Below are 21064 nucleotides of genomic sequence, written 5' to 3' on the forward strand. Positions count from 1 at the left end.
ACTATAAGTGAGAATGCAGAATGCATTCTCACTGATAAAGATAAAGAAAAACAGAAACACTATAAGTGAGAATGCATGGAATGCATTCTCACTGAATATAAACGTTTTTCCACACAAATCCTCTAAGAACACACCTGAGACACACCTATAAAACAACATCGTCTTTTTACATAAGACGATAAAAAGAGTGGTTCTGAAAATCGACAGAGTCCAATTCCACAAATGGAGCCGGGCAGATCATAGCCTCCAGAAACTGACACAATAACAACACAATAACCTCGTTATGGCGTAATGGCGACATGGTGGCATGTTCTCCAATTGTTTTTGACTGCTTTAATATAATTGCTTGCTTTTCATTGTTTACTGAGAAAACGTTGTAGATAAGAGCTTGTTATTAAACTGAACCAGATTTGAATGTTACTAAAGGTCTTCCACTGTTGCTACACATGGAGTGCAGATTTACTCCGTCTCACTCTTCTATCCCGAGCGAATCAGTCCGGGGGCTTATTGGCTATTAGCTGAGCGACTGAGCGGAGCAAGGAGCAGACTGCTGGGTCGACCCAGCCCACTGACCAATCAGCACGTGTCAGTCGGAACATGGAGTTCCAGCGGCTGACCGGACGGAGCTGTTAATGACTACCAGGGTGAAAAGGAGACACAACTAGCCCAAGCATTACAAGACGCAGTGCTTCTTTATCTCCCAGTCTCAGTGGTTCACGTAGGTAGTTTACTTTACTTTGGCATCTATGCAAACCAAATAAAGAGGTAGTAATTGGAAAACAAGACCCAAATCCAGCCTTCATTGAGTAAACAAGATCGTTTTTCCGTACCAGACTTGGAACTTTGCCTGAGAAGATTCCTAGAAGATCAGTGACATCATCTGGCTGGACAAATGTTACGCAAAAGCCTTATGACTTGATTCAATTTGAAGCTAAATCAATTGGAACGTTTTACCCTGTAAGCCTCAATAAAACTTTATTTTCAAGATACACTGATTCCTTTGTCTTTGGAGGTTTTAGGATATTTCCTACAAATAATTACCGGTACGAGAATATTTATTTTTTCTTTGGCGCTAATGAGGTAGTGAGTGGCCCAATGATTTAATTCTATCAGTTGTGCAGGAACAGAGATCTCTGAGAGTGTTTTCACTCCTGATAGCCCGGCAGACTCGGTTCAGTTGTGGACCAGAACTGCTACATTTGTTACACTTTCAGCTGGTTGGTTCACGTTCACACAGCAATGCGTCAAACAATCCAAACCCTTCAAAAATCCAGTCCACGCCCTCATCTGTGGTGGCGCTACACCAAGAACCACTGAGGGAAATGGTGCAAAAAACTTTTGAAGAAGACACCTGGCACAAAAGCAATGTTTTTGTTTACATTTTGTAGTTATAGGATTTGTGGCTGTAGGATATTTGTCTTTTATAAAAGTCGAGTCGTTTCTCCTTCTACCTCTAAACAAGAACGTTTCTTATTGTCATATTTATCCAGAATGTCCTATGCTATAGTTCGCTTGGAGCGGTCTCCGGTTGGTTTGGCGTTCACGTACGCATTTGAACCGCACCAGAGTTCACTTCAACTGAACAAGGCCCAGGTTTTTAAGAGGGCCAAAGTTCCAATTTTTTTGGGTCCAATTGTGCATTCACACCTCCCCAAATGAAATAAGACTTTCTAGGCAAACGAATTTGAGTTTTATTTAAGAACGATTCCTAAAATATGCAGGACACTGGGCCTTCAGGACCAGGTTTTGGGGTCACTAATAAAAAGCACTGAATGCTTTATATGAGCTGCATTAGTCAAATAGCTTTTCCCTTGTAGCTAGCTCCATGTATCTTCCCGTTAACTCTGACTGGCTTCATGCTATTTTGCATGTAGGCCAAATAATTCAATTTGGGTCTCAGAGGACCAGAGGAGCTTCTTCTACATGTCTATGCTCCCCACCTGGCTTGTAGTGAGCTACAAAGAAGACCTCTTGTGATTTTTTTAAACCCATGTATATTTTCCCTTCCACTTCACAATTCCGCAATTCTTTGCATAGCTCCATAACATAAACCCTTGGTTATACAATTAAAATTGTATAATTTTAATTGTATAACCAATTAAAATTGGTTATACAATTTTAATTGCATAACCAATTTTAATGGTTATACAATTTTAATTGTATAACCAATTTTAATGGTTATACCATTAAAATTGTATAACCAAGTTTAATTATGGTTATACAATGGCACTGTGAAAGACTCTAAGCACTGTGCATATTTTTTTTTTGGAAACTCTAGTGCAACCAAATTCACTACCAACCATAATTTCGGTAATAGGAACAACTATATTTTCTCAAATTGCTGAAATAACTTTTGACGTTTATCTAACAGCCTGTTGACAACACGGAGAAGGAAGAAGAACGGTGCTGTGATGCCGTGATTTGGTTCCAGACCTGATGTGTTCTTCTGGCTGCTATAAGAACATCTAAATTTAGATTCATCTCCCTTCCTCTTTTCTACATCCTTAGCTTCTCCTTGCCTCCTCTTCCACACTCTCCCCTCCTATGTGCTCTCCTCAGCACCACAAACACAGAGACACGGAAGCCCCTGTGGTGAAAATATCGACAGCTCTGTCTGCGTCAGACAAGAGTCAGCTGTGCCTGAGCGGAGCGAGTCCTTTCTGCATGAGTCTATATTGGGAAATGGCGTTTTCAGAAGCCGACAATATAGCTTGTTCATAAAGGACTATGGGCTTTATATAAGTGTGTCTCGATACACAAATGTACTAAAAACTGAAGTGGAAGCTATTTTGAAAGATAATATTGATGCTGTAGTCAGAGAATAAAGAGCCTGAGTGTCAGATAGGTGTGACTAATTGATTCCAGTGTTGCATAAGGTACCTGAAGTAACATTTTATGTGGTACAAACGAGTGTGACTAATGCAAGTTGGTAGGATTTGGATGTAGCTCTTGAGTCTCTTCAGTATTGTAAAGTTCTGTCATAGATCCACTGCTTAGAGTGGATTCTTTTTGGAAATCATAAACACTGAACATTTTGTCATATCGCTCCACGCAACAGATAGAAAGAAAAATTTTATTCAGTTTAAATCACAACATCGGGGCAATATGTCTAACTAGCAAGACTGCAACTAGCATGCCACTCAGATGCAGAGAAAACTTTAAAAACATTAATACTTTGAAAAATAGATACATAAAAAGGTCCAGGACACGACCTAACAATGTCCTTGAAGACTTTTGCTGGAGTGAGCTTGAGTCAGAACATCTGCCTAACGTATAAATGCAACGGCCTCAGTTCGCTGCAACAGTAACTTGGGAATTTAGTCAGTAGAGCAATAAAGGGAAACATCCGTTGAAAGTTCATTTTATTCGGAATATTCACAATGTTTAAAAACAGGAAAAGGAAAATGACCTTAAAAGGAATTCTGTTTGGTTTTTCTACAAGCATATGTGTATATATATATATATATATATATATATATATATATATATATATATATATATATATATATATATATATATATAAACTAACAGCAGAACACAAGCAGCATCAGTTATTCTGCAGGTTGTTGGCGTATCAATATGTTGCTATAATATTAGCTGTTGCAATTAAGATGAATAATTCCTCCTTTTCTGTTCATGTTATTCATCTGTTTTACATTTTGGTACAAATACCATGACGCTGTAACAGACGCTGATCTGAAGGTTCCTGCAGCCTTGACACGGACATATTTGCAGCCTGGCCAGTTCACAGCAAGGGAGTGCATGTCTGAAAGGAGCGTTGGACCCGCTAACGTTTGCAGACAAGCAGCAGAGAACGCAGACAGACACACACTGCTTTTTTCTTTTCTTTTTTATTAACACGTTGGAAGAACAAAAAAAAAACAAACAGCATGTTACACCACAGGATACCCTCCTCCTACTGGCCCAGTCTCTCCAACTGTGTGACATGTTATCGCTCCGTACAGCAGGGACAAAGGGTCTTGTTTTCACCACACACGCGCAAAACCGACAAGCACGTTTGTCGCAGCTTCACAGGATCTGTAATTACACGCTATAGGGGACATATTAGAGCGTAGAGCCACGGTCGCAATGCATGCTCACTGCCACCAATGCAAACCCACTGCAGAGATCAGAGCCCAGCGGTGCACACAGTAGACCTGCAGTCTCTTACAAAACCACAGAAAGCTTGTTGAGTCAGATATGTACTCTTATTACAACAGTGAACCAACAAATACACTTCATAGTGCATTAGGCCTCTATTGGGGTGTTCCAAAAGCACCAGTTTTACTATGATAAAGAAAATAAACTATGGTGATATATCCAGCTTTATCCAGATGATTAACCTCCATAGAGGTAGATTCATACCTAAATCTCACTTAATTCCAATATGATAAATAGAGAAATCAAGCAAAGTCCAATTTTAAAGGATGACAAAGAGGAGTGCTTTGGAAATGTTGCCCTTAAAACCCACAGCGTGACCTGCAGACCCTCTAGTTTATATAAATAATCCACCAGCAAACTGACCTTGCTGGTTAAGTTGCTGTGTGCTTCTGCTCCACTGTGACAACCCCACGATGGCCACCATCTTGGCGCCCAGGCTGGAGCGTCGCTTCTTGTTGCCAGTCAACGATGCCGAGTCCGGACCCCCGTTGCTGGGGCTCTTTTCCAGGCTGTACATGGTCCCCGAGATGCTCGAGGAGCGCACCACGTTCCGTGCCGCCGCGCTCAGCCCGCCAAGGCCACTTATCCCGCCCGGGCTGGGCACCTCCACGGAGCTGCTGAGCATCATGGTCCCCGCTGAACCGGAGAGTCCGACGGGTGGGAAAGGGATCCGGGGAAGGGGACCGGAGAGCTGGAACGGGGGCTAAAGACAGAGAGCAGCAACAACAACAAGGTGAGGGTGGAAGTTTAGCCGTGACACAGAAGGTGGACGGAGTGTGAGTCTTTGAGGTATTCAGAAGTTTGGGAGACTAAGAGCACAAAGGTCAGTAGGAGAGGACAGTACAGATGGATGCAGGCTGTTTTCTTGCTAAAAACAAAGCTGCTCCTACAAACACACAAACACACACAGACTCTAAATGTCAAGGCCGGCCTGCTGTGAAGGGGTGACCCTGTCAGATGGTATTCGTCTTGTTTTTTTGTTTTTTTCCTTTTTTAAATCTTATTTTTCAGACTCTAAACATTCACATGGTAAACTTGAGTCATCACTGCAGCAGATGGACACTGTGACCATGTGCAAACAGATGTGTGAAACTTTTAACTAGCTGAAACAGCATGCGATCTACGTTTTCGAGACACGTCGTCTTATGACTCGTTTTGGCAGAAAAACCAGCCTGCCAAAACTCCCACAGTGTCGCAGGGATTAGGCTAAACTGACAGCCATTGGGCACATTAAATATGTAGACGCTGTGAGCCTTTTAATATTATGTCTTTGTCATCGCTGCTCTTCTTCCACATGTCAATGTCAATTGTTATTATGTAAGTAATAATAACAATTGAATGATTTTCAGTTTGACACGCCTGTCAATATCTCAAAAATCTTTTTTTTTTTCTTTTTTTTTTAGCTAATCGTTGAAAGCACCATACCTAAGCATTCCCAGGTCACATTAAGAATAACACTCTTCGGTGTGGAGGTTGGTAAGGATGGAAGACGACTAAAAGTTTGCTGTTTTCAAGTGACAATGCCCAAAAGCTGTAGGGAGCTACTTAAAGGAAGCTGCGTTTTCCAAATCAAGAAAATACATTTTCTTGATTTGGAATTTCTTAGCAATTTTTGAGCTTTCAACTTGTATCTGTTTGGATTTGAAAACGACGGGAGCCATTTGAAAATATTGCTTGCAGTTAATACTGCACAAATGACTAAGAAATGCCATAAAACATATTTTCACAATAAATAATACTAATCACTATTGGCAGGATGGGCTTTACAACCCTCAGATCAGTGCATCTTTACAGCGTCTTGCCCTTGTGTTTTTTTTTGTTGTTGTTGTTGTCTTTTATTACCATGACCCTAATAGTCTAATCGCTCTATTAAATTCAATCATGGTCCAATAATTGGTTACTTGTGTGTTCCCCAAAAGGAAATTAAAACATCTTCGGTGATAAAAAGCCCTTTATCTCTGAGCAATGCCGCTAAACCTTCTTGATTTATCTTGCCTTCGAACTCATCTGTTATCTGTTTTCCTTTCTCTCCCACAGTATCGCAGGGATTAGGCTAAACTGACAGCCATTGGGCAAATTAAATATGTAGACGCTGTGAGCCTTTTAATATTATTTCTTCGTCGTCGCTGCTCTTCTTCCACATGACAATTTATTGTCACTCCTCAAGCCCAGATTTGTCTCCCCTTTGTTATTTTAAACAGCAAGTAGCAGCAGCTGCAGTTTCATCGCCCTATTAATAGAAGCCTTGCAAAATGTATCTACCTCAACACACTGACACACTTAAATATGTAAGAGCATGTAGCTATAGCAAAAAAATTGAGAGACTTTGCTTGGGCACAAGAAAATACCTGCAGCTGAATGCTAATGCTAGCATTCTAACATGATGACATGGGCACGAAACGAAGATGTCTGCAAAACTCTCCTTAAAAAAGCCAAATATATAATTTAATGATTAGTTTTAGATTTTCTTCACAATTTTATGATGGTCTTGCTGTAAAGCCACTTGTCCTCCCCCCATATCTTCTGCTTCTTGTCAGATTAAAAAGCACTCAGCGGCGTGAAACGTTATCACAAATTAGACCCAGTAGAAAATCGCAGTTTTATTCTCAAGTGTTTATTTGTCAGATATTTTCCTAATCAACTAAAGTTAACTCACAATAGATGGTAATCACAAAGGTGGGGGAAAAAACGCAGCATGTGCAGCGGTTAGCTAGAAAGAACTTTATTTTTTTTCTAAGAATGTGCCGTAGTTCTTACAAAAAGCATCATCCATACCGCGAGGTTTTGTTGCGGTTCATAACTGCGTACTCTCTTTAGTGTTTGCCGGATAAAAAAATGGGAACATTTTCTTATTTTGGCTGATTTTCATAAATGTTTCAAGCCATGAGCAACAAATTCTTACAATTTTTTTAAAAATACTTCACTATTTATGCCCTTCCTTTCAGATCCTTAACCTGATTATAATGTTTTTACAAAAACTACAGGATAAAACAACGCTTGTTGAATTTATATTGAAACCTCTGGTAAATATGTGCAAAAATCCTTAAAATAAGTTGATATTTGACTCTTCAAGCAAAAGAAAAAAAAAACTCACATTTTGAAATCTGCTGCGGTAAGCTTTGGAGGGTTTTTTTCTGTTAATTCTTCTGTATGTTAAAATATAAGCTTGTGCCTTATTTGCCACTGTTCCAACCTCTTCATCTGTACTCTGGCTGTGCATTTGGAAAAGTCTAGGTGTTCAGCTGCTCTCTTTTGGCCATTAAAAGAGACAGAAAGATTAACACGTTTGTCATTCATGTACCCTTGTTTTTTTTTTTATTTTGAAGATTGTTACAGAGTAATGCCTCTCTGCCTCTTATTCACAAGGAAAAATAAAAAGGACAAGAAGTCAACTGATCAATATAAAAAAAAACAAGACACACAAATGTCTTTTGGAGCATACTATTGCTTAACCCTGGATATTTTCCCCCTACTGAACAAATCCTCTTAAATAAAAACTTGGGATTCGTTCACATTTTCCAACTTCATTTTTTTATCACAGGTCAAAATAATCACTGCTGATTCCGCAACGATCACAATCAACGTGAGCCAATTTAATTCCGCACCTTTAAATGCGATGGCCTTTCAGGAGGCTCACCAGAAGCAATGACTGTAAACCCTCACGGTGGCGCTGAAAGAAAAGTCTGCGGCCCGCGCCAACATCTGCAGGATTCATTATCCCAGTGCTTTGAGTGTCGGAACACGACTTCGTGGTAATCTATCAAATTTCCGTGGCCAAAAAAAAGCACACATGTGATATTCGCATTTCCAGACTTTTTGGACGTCTGAAAGACATTCGTTTTGTTTTTTTTTTGTTTTGTTTTTTGCTCACCCAGTCAGTGATGGAGAGGTGTGTGCAGAAATACAACAAACTTCAAAAAAAAGAAAAAAGAAGAGAGAGAGAGACAGAGAGAGACTTACACGGCATCAGCACAAAATCAAAAATCATAAATAATGCAAATTGTGTATACAGTGTAGTGATTTTACTTTTAAATCTCTGGCAGAGAGACCCAAAATGCAAATATGGTGCATTTCAAGTGTCTCCCAAAATCACCTCCTCAGCTCTGCTGACCATTACTGTTCACAGAATACCTGAAATGGGCGCATCAGAGGAGTAATCATCTTCTTTACAAAAGGCTCAAGAAGCATTGTGACATTCTTTTTTTTTTTTTTTAATGAAACTCATAATCAGGAGGAAGAATGTGAGGCTTTTAAAGTGTAAATTTAGGTAAGCATACAAGTCCTAAATATCTCCCTTCTTCCTCCTTCTAGCCAACGTGTGCTGTTCTTTGGCTCCCTGGGCGGGGGGGTCGGGTTGGGGGGCGTCTCTCTGCTTTTGAACACACAGCGAGCAAAGCAAGGGGAGAAAAATAAACAGATGAGAGGGATAGAGAGGGCTGCAAAAAGGATACATGGAATAATTTTGGTTTCGGAGAAGAGCAGGAGGACAGGACGGGGAGGAGAGAGAAAAAAAAAACGAGTGAAGGGAGAAGAATAACAGGGGGGGAGAAACGTGGTAGGAGGACATGCATGATAATAAATGGTCGGGGAGAGAGAGACACTGCAGGAAGCAGTGGCCAGATCTGTGGGAAACACAGGGCTGGAGGCAAGAGCAGGAGGCTAAGAACGATATGACATGCTGACTATACGGCTCTGGCTGACAAATTCTAGTGTATACTGTATACAGCTCTGGAAAAAAAAAAAAAAGCAACAGAGCACTGCAACGAACCCCACTGAAAACTTGATGGTTATTCCACCAAATATTGATTTCTGAACTCTTCCTGAGTTAAAACATTAGAATTGTCGTTTCTAAATGAGTATGAACTTGTTTTCTTTGCGTTATTTGAGGTGTGAAAGCGCTGCATCTTTTTCTTTGTTTTGTCCATTTCTTATTTTCTGCCAGTAAATGCTAAATCTTTACTTGGAATTTCAGATGCATGTTGTCAGCAGTTTATAGAATAAAAGAACAATGTTCATTTTACTCAAACATGTACCTATGAAAAGTAAAATCAGAGAAACTATGTATTATTTTGCAGTGGTCTCTTAATTTTTACATATATAAATTCTGAATATCTAAATTTTTTGATAATTTTTTCAGATAGGTTTTCAAGAGAGCAATTTTACTTACATAAATCAAATGTTAATTTGAAACTTGTATCTTGCCTTCAGGTTTTCTTTGTTATTAAAATTAGTTTGACGATCTGAAATATTTATGTTGGACAAAATAGTTAAATCATAAGATCGTTTTTTTTTTTTACAGCACATTACTTTCTGGTATGTCTACTCTTTAAAAATTGTGTCTACTCTTTAAAAATTGCAATCATATGGCGATAAAGAGTTTCTGCACATCTGTTCTTCTGACTCTACCAGCACAGCTTTCATATTTAAATTGCTTTTTGAGTCCTGTTTTCTTTTTTTCTCTACATACAGAGTTGAGTGCTACATTAACTCCACACCTCATGAATTAAGCAACAAAAAGATTCCTTCTAAAGTGGGGCATGTAGTTGCTGCATCAGTTTAAAAGGAAACTTTTTTTTTCATCAATTCATTCCATATTTATACAGAAACGCATTACAAGAAAAACGAAAAAAAACCCTCTGATCTCGCCGTCATCAACACAGTGGCCCCGTAGACACGTGCCAACATGCACCTGTCTTTATACTGGACTTTAAGGCGGACCTTAAGGCGGACCCGCCACCCATCCATCTTCATTCCCGCGCCAGACAGGCCACCCTCATCAAATGTCTCTGCTTTTTAGCTTCTCATCCAAGAGCTCATCTATTTCGCCCTCTGTCAGCAAACAGCCCAACTCTCACCAGTGCTTCTCTCGACACAGTGTGCGTCCACTATCCACTATTCATGCGCCTAGCCTTTACCCTTACTTGAAAATATGAAAATGTCACTATTTTTACAGCTTATATTATGTTTCCTCCATCCAAAATATCAGTTTCTATATTTAGGTTGAAGTGTTCTTAAAGTAAAATTCCTCCACAGTGCTTTGCACTAAAAACAAAAAATCTGAAGTGTTTCATCCATCTGTAAGTGAGCCCCCGGCCCCCTTTACTGTAACACCCCTAAATAGAATCCAGTGCCACCTAATTTAGTACATCAGATTTCATCTTTGTGTAATTGAATCTCAGGATGCAGACAGGCCTGAGAGGAAAGGTGTCAAACTCAGGCCACATCAAGACCGTGAACGCTCTTAAAGGGCCGGTTTATAGATTGATAAAACTGCCTGTTAACTAACTGTTAAAATAAAAAATAAACAGCGTTCTCTGAGTTTGATGAATACTTCTTAAAGTTTAATAAAATTGAACGTCTTTTGTTGTTTATGTAGTTTGGCATTATCCAGATTAAACCTGCTTTTATTTGACTGATAAAATATTTAAGCAAGCAAACAACTTTTATCTTTATAGTTCTACTTGTGTGGCCCTCTAAGCTCTAGGTCAGTGGTTCTTAACCTGGGTTCGATCGAACCCCAGGGGTTCGATGAGTCGATCTTAGGGGTTCGGCGGAGCCTCTGCTGCGGAGGTAAAGAGACACTTGTGTAAAGTCGTGATGACGCCCCGCTTTGCCATCACTTGCTGCAGAGGATCACGTTACATTGCTTAGCCAATCAGTGCTGCGGAGGAGCACTGATTGAAGGAGCTCCACTCTCAGCATGGATTTGAACTTGTGTCTTTAATTACTTCAGCAAAGCTCACAGTTTTTACCAAATTCTATAGTCTAAATCTGATCCTTAGTCGCATCTTTTTGGGGTTGGTACTGCCTCTAGTGGCGTGGGGGTGGTAACACAACTAATATAATTACATTACTAAATCAGAATACCGCAAAGTCTTTATTATTTATTATAAATTTTTCATTCTCTTAAGAATGTAGAGCTAATTAAATGATCTAAACAAGACCTTAAAGTGGTTCCAGTTTCTCTTGATGGCCAACCTGTTGAAACTGTTTCAAATTTTAAATACCTTGGGTCATTCCTGGACAGTCAGCTCAACTTTGCTGAAAACACTGACTATATTTTGAAGAACTGTTCTCAGAGTCCCTACCTTTTAAGAAGACTTAGTGATCTTGGGGTGACCCAACTAGACTCTAGTTGGATTTGAACTTTTGTCTTTAATTACTTAAAGACAAGAGTTGGGTCACATAGGGGTGACCCAACTAGTTGACCCAACTAGTTGGGTCACCCCTATGTCTTGAATTTGGGGAAAAAAAAAAATATTTTATTTATCATTACAGAAGGGTTCAGTGAATGTGCATATGAAACTGGTGGGTTCGGTACCTCAAAAAAGGTTAAGAACCACTGGTCTAGAGGGACACATAAAATGTTTCGACAGGCTAGATTTGGCCCTCAGGCTTTAAGTCTGACACTCGTCTTAGAGATTTGTTAAAGAACGGCAGGAAGTAAAGCACAAATCAGTCAAAACGACGGTATCCACCAGAGCTTACAGAACGGGCAGGGAGAACGTTTAACCAGAGCAGGAGCTGTGAGAGACATGGGGCATGGTGGTGGCATCATCATGCTGTGGGCATGAATTTCGTTAGTGGTCTCGGAGAACCGGGTCACGGTCAAAAGGAACATGGGTGAGCTAAATAAAGATTAGTCACTGTGATACGGTGCAAGAGACAAAACAAAAAGGAGAGGCTCAAGAACAAACCAAAACATGCAGTCAGAGTTAGGAGTGGGGAAAATGAACTTGGTACTTTTATTGTATGTTTTTGTCAATGTCACAATAGCAAAACAAAATATCACGATAAAATTCAATTTATTGCTTCGTCTTTGGGTAACTGCATGTCTGTGATTGGATTTTACAGGCCTTTTTGCTTTCTTTAAGAATTGCGATTCATATCACTAAACTGTATTAGTAAATGTGCATTTAATGCTATTTTCAAATTTACTGATATTTATTGGCACTCTCTTTCAATCTGCAAGGGAAAAAATGGTAAATTTACAATTTCCAACAATGCTGTCAGTTTTTTGTTTTGACGTTATTAGCTGAAATGAATTGAGACACGCCGAGCCACAGGTGGAGCTGCAACGGGACGGTTTTAAAATAAAGCACACGCATGTATTAGAATGTCCCAGTTAAAGTCTAAAGCAAGTGTTGAAAAGCACGAGAGGTACGGTCAGTTTAGCAAAGGAGCGTATCCTGAACATCTGAAATCATCACCGCTCAAAACTGAAACCAACATCTCACAACGCTGTAAAAAAAAAAAAAAAAAGTAAGAACTACGTGAAGGAACGATGGTGTGAATCAACCACACAAGAACCACAGCCTTGTAATTACAAGAGGCTGACTGATCCATTAAATATCACTCTGAGATCGCTCTGTTTCACAAACCCCTGGACGTTTAATTAACCTGCGACGCCGTAATTGATATGACTGTAGTTGTAACTGTCTTGTCATTTCAGAGTTTTCTTATGTGCATCTTTGGGGGGAGGTTCAAGCTGTTTTTCTCTGTGATGGCGCAGAAAAGGGCTAAAGTGTACCAAATCAAATGAGGTATGTCACTAAAGGAAGCTCAATAGGTCATCTGATATCAATTAAAAGTCATTGACTACCTCAGTTCCAGTCGATCCAAAAGCCTTGTACTATGGATGTTTGTAAGGGAGGCGTTAACCACAAACAGCTCGCATGTGACTCAGAATTTAATAAAAGATCTCTCGGCTGAATGAATCTCTTAATTACTGGTGTTGGATCAGAGCTACACACTCAATGCAATAACTGGTATTAAGCTTTAACGTCAGGAATATGTACATGTGACCTCCTGTTTAAGATGCACAGACAGAAAATCCTCTAAAAATCACATCAGCAGGGCACACAGGAGGTGTAATGCACTTCCTGTTAAGGCTACCATGGAAACGTCCCCCGGCTGTGCCATTCGGTCAGGCGCCTGCTGCCTTTGTGCCTGGCCTGGTGATGTGTGTGTGTGTGCGTGTGTGTGTGTGTGTGTGTGTGTGTGTGTGTGGGTGTGCGTGTGTGTGTGTGTGGCTGGTGTATCTCTCTGATCATAAGGGCTCTATAAGGCGAGAAGGCAGAAGGATGGGTTTACAGTTACACGCACACGCAAACACACACTCAGAGTCAGAGTGCCAGGTTGCGGGAAAACCAGGAGCCAAGTGGATCCTGCACAAAATCCCACACTGAGAAACTCGGAGTGGTGCAAATACACATATGCTGTAATGAATAATATGTGCCAGAGCGGCAGGAGACGGAGCCAAGATATCGGGTGACAGAGGGCGTTGATGCCTTGGCCGATGGACCCGAATTAACATTCAAGTCTCCTCCAAAATATTTATCTAAGAGACACAGATTTTATTCCGCTCAGAGTGGAAGAAAAGTCCAACTGGATGATGTCCGCTAACATCCAGTTACTACAAACCCGAAACAGAGCGGACCTGGGAAATGAACACACAAAGGAGTCAATAAGAAGCACGCACCCCCTATGGGCCCTGTCAAGTCTTTTTTTTTTTTTATCCAATAAAATCTTTAATAAGGTAAGTCGCTGAGTCGCTCCCTCAGCATCACCTCATGACAGCGCGCATAAATATGATCCATCACACTTTGTTTTCCCATAAACAGCCCGAATCACATCAAATCGCCCGTGACAAGGAAGCGAATGTTCAGATTTTCCCCAATTAGAGTCGCGTTTACAGGTCAGATTGACCCGTCTGAGGCTGCTCAGAATTCTAATGGAATCGTTGGACATCGGTAAACAAACGGAATACGCTGCGCAATTTCTAATTTCAGGACAGACATGCAGATTTAAAAATCACGGTTTAGGAACAACGTGCTCCCTATCATACGACGTCCTAATGTGAGAGATGCGTTTTGCTTAATTACTTAGAAAAAGTGCTGGGAGCTTGCAGGGGTGAAAAGGGCAAAAAAAACACACACAAAAAAACGCTGGTGCTATATGACAGCCATAAAAAAATGTCTCTATTAATTCAATGGTGACAGCCCTCACCTGAGGCAGCTGGCTGCCGAGCCTCTTTTGCGGTTCCGCACCCAGAGACGCCGCTCAGCACAGCTTTATTTCCGTGCGTTGACAAAGATGTTTACAAGTCCTTTTCAAATTAAGCCTTGAGTCTCTAATGAGCGAAATGAACATTTTCGCATCTACATTGACATTTATTCTCTAGTATTTTTAACCAATTGACTTAAAAATTCAAGATGCAAAAAAAAACAACTATTTAATCAGTAATATTTACTCAATAAGAAATGTATACAAATGCACTTATATTTAAATGTTTTAACCAATGAATAGTGTTTATTTACACGATAAGAAATATAAAAAGGTATTTACGTTTAAATAAACAATGTGCTTTGTATGACATGACATTCTTGTAATATTGTCCACTCTTTGATTAGATGTTACACTTTATAGATATTTCCATATTTATTGGTATTGTATGTACCCGTTTTAAGGCTTTTCACCTTCTCACCATAAGAACACACAAATCTGGAAGACTATTAATAATCCATGCTGCAAATCTGCATTTAAAACTCTTCTTATCAAACTTAAGCTGTTAAAAGCATCCAAGGTGTGTACTTATCTGAGACATTGTCAGCAAAGCATGATGTGGTGAGTAAATAAGATAATTTTTTCAAACTTGGCTTCTATTCTGAATAACTGGACGTGCCTTTGTAATAAAGCAGCTAAAGGAGAGCTCAGAAGGAAGGCGGCAGTATTTTGTTCTGAAACGACCCGATTGCAGCTAATAAAGCGTTCGGGTGGAGAGAGATCAGCGTGGTCACTATTCTGAGTCTATCTGAAGTCATTCATTTTGCGAATTATGAGTGATCCAAGTCAAAGTCAAATCGGCATTTTTGTACACTGATGAGTCTGGGGAAAAAAACTACCCGAGGCTGATGTCCAACAGGAAAATGTCTTTGTGCACATCATGAAGGTGGTCTGGTGTTTTAGCAGTGGACAAATGCCCACACACTACATGTCAGTCAAACATGTAGCGTTGGAAATACTCACAGCCTTTTGGAAATGTGTTATTTACTGGCAATGCTAATCGAGCTGATTGCTGCTAAAAGATAAAACGCTGCAATTGTGCATTTCTACCCGGAGAAAATCCAAACCAGTGTTAATTATTGTAGTACTTTCAATTCAAACTTGTATTTCTCTTGTATTTATTTATTTATGTATCCTTTTGCAACGTGAAACTTTGATGCCTAGTGGCTACATATTATGCTTCATAAAAGCGCCCATGCTTATCCCAGCATTGATAGCTGCGTTGCTTTCCAGAAAAATGTTTCCTTTGTAGCAGTGACAAGCCTGAAATCACTACACCATATTCCTAGAAACGTTCATCCGCTTCTCCCAAGTTCCTCCCATTTTCCAGGCTAATCTGACCAACGCTGAGCAGGCAATGTCATGTTTTCATTGCAGCAGTAAGTCAGCTATGCCACATTACCAGGAACTGAGCCAGTGGCCTTTTGGAGACGAGAGACCTCTCATAAAATACAACCGAAGCCTCCGACGCTCATGAGGTCCCTTTCTCCACATCACTCACGATGATGTTTTCTTTATCTCACAACGACTAACTAAACAAACTCCCTTTAATTGCTGTATTTACTCATAATGCGGCTCGTTGGCTGCCTTCTCGGTTTCAACCTGCAATCTGCGCAGCACTGTGGAGCGTTTTCTTTTTCGTCTTCTGCCGTGAAAAGTAGGATAGCAAAGTTCCTCCGTCAGCAGCGAAGGGGCGGGGGGGGTGATGGTGGTGGAGAGCCGGCAGAAAATAGACAAAAAGTCAGAGCGGCTTGGCTGGAAGGAAAGTGGGTTAAGAGGGGCATGATGGATGATACTGGGAGCTTTCCTGACTCATGGCCTTCTTTCTTTGGTGACTAATGTGGTCAGAGACATCCCTCTCTCTGTAGCCCCCCACCTCTCACTCCACCATCACTCCACCCCTACAGGGATACTGGTGGCCGACTCGTGTAATCCTGGATCTAAACAGGATCTCACCCCACTTACAACGTCAGTGCTCCCGGCCGAGCAAAATTCTTCAGAATCCTGCAGGAATTCGGGAGAAAAAGATGCATGTTTATCTCTTCTCTCAAAAGACTTCTGTTGGAGGTTTTCTACCGCACTCTGCACTCCTTTTAAAGAGTGACCTATTTTTCTTTTTTCATGCCACTTCTTTTACTTACAGATCTGACTAATACCGTCTTTCGACTAATAAAGTCCAGTGTTACTGAATCCTGCAGTCGATTCACAGCTCTTTTAAGAGTCAGACCTGTCTGTTTTAGTTTTCATCAACCATTATTTGTATAGGTGCTGTTAAGACTTAACCAAAGTAAAAAATGACATCTCAGATACGTTGAATTTTGAATTACAAATCAATATTAAGGGAGTGCTTCTGGCACCTGCAGGTTGTTTGAGCAGAGAGCCCTGCTTTACACCAAAATTAGTTTATATTTTAACAAGGATTACGCTACGCAGCGAGGAGAAAAGAAAACTTTTGTTTGTTGTTTTCTTTGCTTCATCCTTGGTTCCTTCACTACTTTCTTCTCCACTTCTTCCTGACGTTCCTTTAGTCCTTTTTCCATTCAGCTGTTTCTGTATTGTATCTTTTCCTTCTTTTCTTCCTCCTATTTTTCCTCTCTTTCCTTCTTTATATCTCTGGGGATTTTGTTTTTGCAGGATCAATATTTAAAGACTTATGTGCTACAAATCCATTGTGAATTTTGTATTTCTTTAAAAACGGGATAAAAGGAGAGAGAAGTTTGGAAACGCAAGTCTGGAAAAGCAAATGAGCGATGTACAGGAATCCTGGTTGGCAACACATGATCTTTGAATTGTTGATATGGTTGAAACAAATCTCCCCTCCCACCCCCCCAATGCTTCGTTGACGATCTAGAAGTCAGAACAAATTGCGAGTCTTGTATCCTCCTCGTCCCATCCTTACCTCCTGTGTCACCGTGCACACGACACCAACCATCCGGGGGAACCAACCAAAGCATGTAAATTTGACCAGCAGGGAATCAGACATATCCAAAACGGAAACAGTCGGTCAGCAGTCTCAGCCAATTAGGCTCAAAAGGGGCCCAGCTCCATAATTGGGCGAGGCGTGGGCCAGTATGAAATTCTCACGATACGATAACCTTGGGTGAAAATACCACAGCTTCACAGAAACATGTGAAACATTTCAGCAAATATGACTAACATGAATGTATTGCTTTGATTTGAAAAAAAGAAAAAAAACATATTTACACTCTACATATAGATTTGTTATGCTTAATAATTATTTTTGATTTGAAGCAATCTATTTTTAACTGCATCAAAAGGCAAACAAACATTTTTCCCCCCCCCCCTCTGACATTTAATGCAAAGTAAACTTTTCTTGTGGAAACTTGCTGTTTGAGAAATCACCACTGAATCCTTATGCAATTAAAGCTGAAATGTTTTAGTTTTATCCATGAAAGATATGCGGAGGATAAACGGATCTCCCAAGCCAATCAGGCGACGCTCCGATCTATTTATTTGGCTTAGCTGCCACTCACTTTCATCTCCGTCTTTTGGATGTCTCATCTTAGGCGTTGCACTCCACTCGGAGCCACTTGTTAATGTTTTTCTTTCTAAATCATTTTTCCCAAATTATTTGTCGCAAATGTCCCCGAGAAGTAATTATCTTTGCACATGCCGCATTAACAGGAAATCTGGCATGCAATTATCTCAAAGTAGCCAAAGCCCTGGCAGCACTGGTCTCATCACAGCTGAGGGGAAATTGATAACAAGTCGAGGAGTGTGTTCACAGGAACATGGTTTGTCATTACTGTATATTTAGATGGCCAGATTATGATAAAACGCACTCAGTCCTATAATATTCAGTGACAGCAAGACAGTAAGAAACATGAAACATGCAGAATTATTTCATTCAATTTGACACTTAGTGCCAGATTGTCCTCTCAATGCTTACTGTGTAAAGATTTTATTTTTTAAATAGACAATATGAGTTATGGTACGAAAAAAAAGAGAAAGAGTCTTTACTTGACCGGCACAAATCGGTAATGTTAAGTTAGAAACTGAAAAGTCAATCTTCACCTGAGAAGTGACTGGAAACTAACAGGTACCGGGTCGTATACTCAGAACACCCTTCAATGTGGATGTTGTTACTGCGTGCAGAAAACTCAAAGTGAGTATCGAGAGCGAGACTTTCAGCAGGTAATAGGAAGGCTAAAAAGGGGAAAGCTAATATGTTATTTTACTATCTTTTATTGATGTTTTTTGTTCTTTTTCTTTGGATTTCCTAACCCGGTTCTCACAAAGACTAATCGATTTGAAAATGGCTGCCTCTTGGCAATACAAGGTAAGGATCTCTGGAGAATAAACAAGGAGATGGATATTTTTGCAGCACTCTTTCCTACACATTTAAAAAATCTGTTAAATTTATTTTATAGGAATTGCTACGGATGGTAATAAATAGTTGTTTCATGTTTTTTTGTTGTTGTTGTTGTTGTTGTAATCTTACTGAAGCTGCTTCAGGCCATGTTTCCTAAAAGTATTCAGGGTGCTGGATGGTTCACTGCGAGACTAATACTGCCTACATTTAAACTGCGATTATTACCATATTTTCTAACAGATTTCACAGTCCCGCTCATTTATGGTAAAACAGGCGAAGCAAGCTAACGGCGAGTCATTAAAAACCCCAGTCCAGCAGCACCAACCGACCACTCACGTTCCACCAATCACCGGCCTCACTCTGCGACGATACACACATCCCCCTTGGCCAGCAAATTATGCCTTACAGATGGTCGCCCAACGGCGCACACATGCAGCACGCTGTGCAACAACACGCGCATTGAGATGCAAGCAGGTACACGAGCAGAGGCGCCCTCATCATTATGATAAGTGTCCGCTCAGCCCCTCGGTTTGTTTTCATTTGATTTTCATTTCAAAGAGCACGAGGACCAGCAACGGATCTGAAGAGCGGTCAGATGTGCCACTGCATTTATCAATGATGTGACTGAATGAGAGTGTGCTAACCTTTTCAACTACTTTTTCTTCTTTTTTTTTTTCTTTTTTTTTTTTAAGAGTTCGCCTGCATGCGTGTTTTGATGGAGGATGAGAGAGTGCACAGCAGTCAGCCTGGCCTTTTGAGGAGCCAGATCATCTGATAGCATGCGACGCATCGAGCTCCACACACCGTTCAACAGCTCACTCCGGTAAATCTAAACTCCACTTAAAGCGTGCAGACGAAATGCGCAGGAACGCGTGTGAAATTTTGCCCCCTGTTTCAGCTCGGCGCCTGCATTATGAGGTATAAAAAAAAAGAAAAAAAAAAGGTTCAGCCTCAATTATGTCTCACTGGATTACTCAGCAGATCAAGAGTGAGTCAGGCGAGATTTCAGAACTCAAACACATGAGTAATTATTCATATTCTACTTGAAACGTGCCAAGAGCACGGCGCTCTTTTCATGCAAGTCAAAGCAGTTGTCATTTACTTTCTTTACACGCTTTGGAAAGAAACAATGACGCACGGCATCAATGTCTAAGAGGCCTTATATTTATTTCCTCCTGACATGAAGCTCATTAGCTTCAATCTCTTGATTCTTCCCCAGATCAGTACAATGTTATTGCACTAACGTTTATGAGTGTCTTGAGAAGGTATCTCTACATCATACACATTTTTAGAAAGGTTTTTAGAAATAAAAATATGAAAAATTGTGCCGTGCATTTCCATTTTCCCTCCCAACTTTGCTCAGACACCCCTAAATAAAGTCCAGTCCAACAGCAGCCTTCATAAATCACCTAATTACTAACAGAAACAGCCATATTAGTGCAATTGACTTTGAACTTGCTTCAAAGTATTCTGTATTCAGGTCTTATTGTCTGTAGGTTACAAAAACAACAAAAAATCCAAAATGTTGAAATTGGGTTCAAATTTTTAGATCAACGATTTCAATGCTCTCATAGCGTCTGGACCTAGTTAAAAACAGCTAAACTACTTCACATACTCATGTTATTACTTTTTCCAAATAAATTTGGATTCATTTATTTGTTTGTTGCTATTATTGGAGGCCTGCAACAAAATTTCGCTCGACACATACATTTTAAAAGTGCAGTTGAATGGAATGACAATAGAGTCCATGTCTAGGTAGTTCAGATCCGTTTCGAAATCTAAAATGCTTTAACCAGTCAAATAAGGAGTTAAATATTTAAGATGGAATACAGATTCTTTAAAGCTTGGGTTATGAACTCTGGTGGCATTATTTTTAGCTCAAAAAGCACAACTCCAATCCAAACTGAATCTAAAGTTGTCGAGAAACCGAGTGGTTAGTGAAATGACCTTTATTTAAGATGAAAGACACAGAATATAAGGCTGATATAAATAATAAATATATACTTTAGTTTTTTTTTTAAATGGAGGAAGAGTGTGTAAGGAACCCAGTTAGGTAGTGAACAAATAGCATCTTGACAGCCAATGAAGACAGCAGTCAGGTCAGGGAGGAAGTTGTGGAGCATTTTTATGAAATATGAGATGTTTATATCCCAAAATATAAACATCTCATATGAGGCATTTGCTAAGCTAATATATTTCATGTGCTATGCAACATGTTAAAGCTGAGAGAGAGCAGCCTGGGCGCTGGGCGAAAAAGAAGGAGAGCGTCAATGAAATGCGAGTTCACTGCAATCAATCCCATCACTGCAACTCTCAACAATGTTATCGCAATGTCGTGTTTTGCTTCTGCTACGCAGCCAGAGCTAGACACGCTAGGCATGGAGGGAATTAATCAGATTAGACAAAAGCTAGACTTTATGGCCGAGAGGCAAAAACTCTATACGCGCGATCAAAAATGAACACAGCGGGGTCGTCCAGAAAACACCATCTGCACTGCAAAAACTT

General features: G+C 40.1%; 1 protein-coding gene across 2 annotated transcripts in view; it reads right to left on the reverse strand.

Moving 5' to 3' along the window:
* Positions 1-21064, reverse strand: part of rims3 (regulating synaptic membrane exocytosis 3) — a 77475-nt gene that overhangs the window by 55219 nt on the left and 1192 nt on the right. The window contains exon 2 of one of the 2 annotated variants that reach the window (XM_008421619.2): positions 4525-4864. The exons of the other annotated variant lie outside the window; for it this stretch is intronic. Coding sequence (XP_008419841.1) covers positions 4525-4789 — 265 coding nt within the window. The 5' untranslated portion in view covers positions 4790-4864. The remainder of the gene's footprint in view (positions 1-4524; positions 4865-21064) is intronic. 2 annotated transcript variants of the gene reach the window in all.

This window comes from Poecilia reticulata, linkage group LG11 (genome assembly GCF_000633615.1).
Source record: "Poecilia reticulata strain Guanapo linkage group LG11, Guppy_female_1.0+MT, whole genome shotgun sequence".
NCBI classification, from domain to species: domain Eukaryota; kingdom Metazoa; phylum Chordata; class Actinopteri; order Cyprinodontiformes; family Poeciliidae; genus Poecilia; species Poecilia reticulata.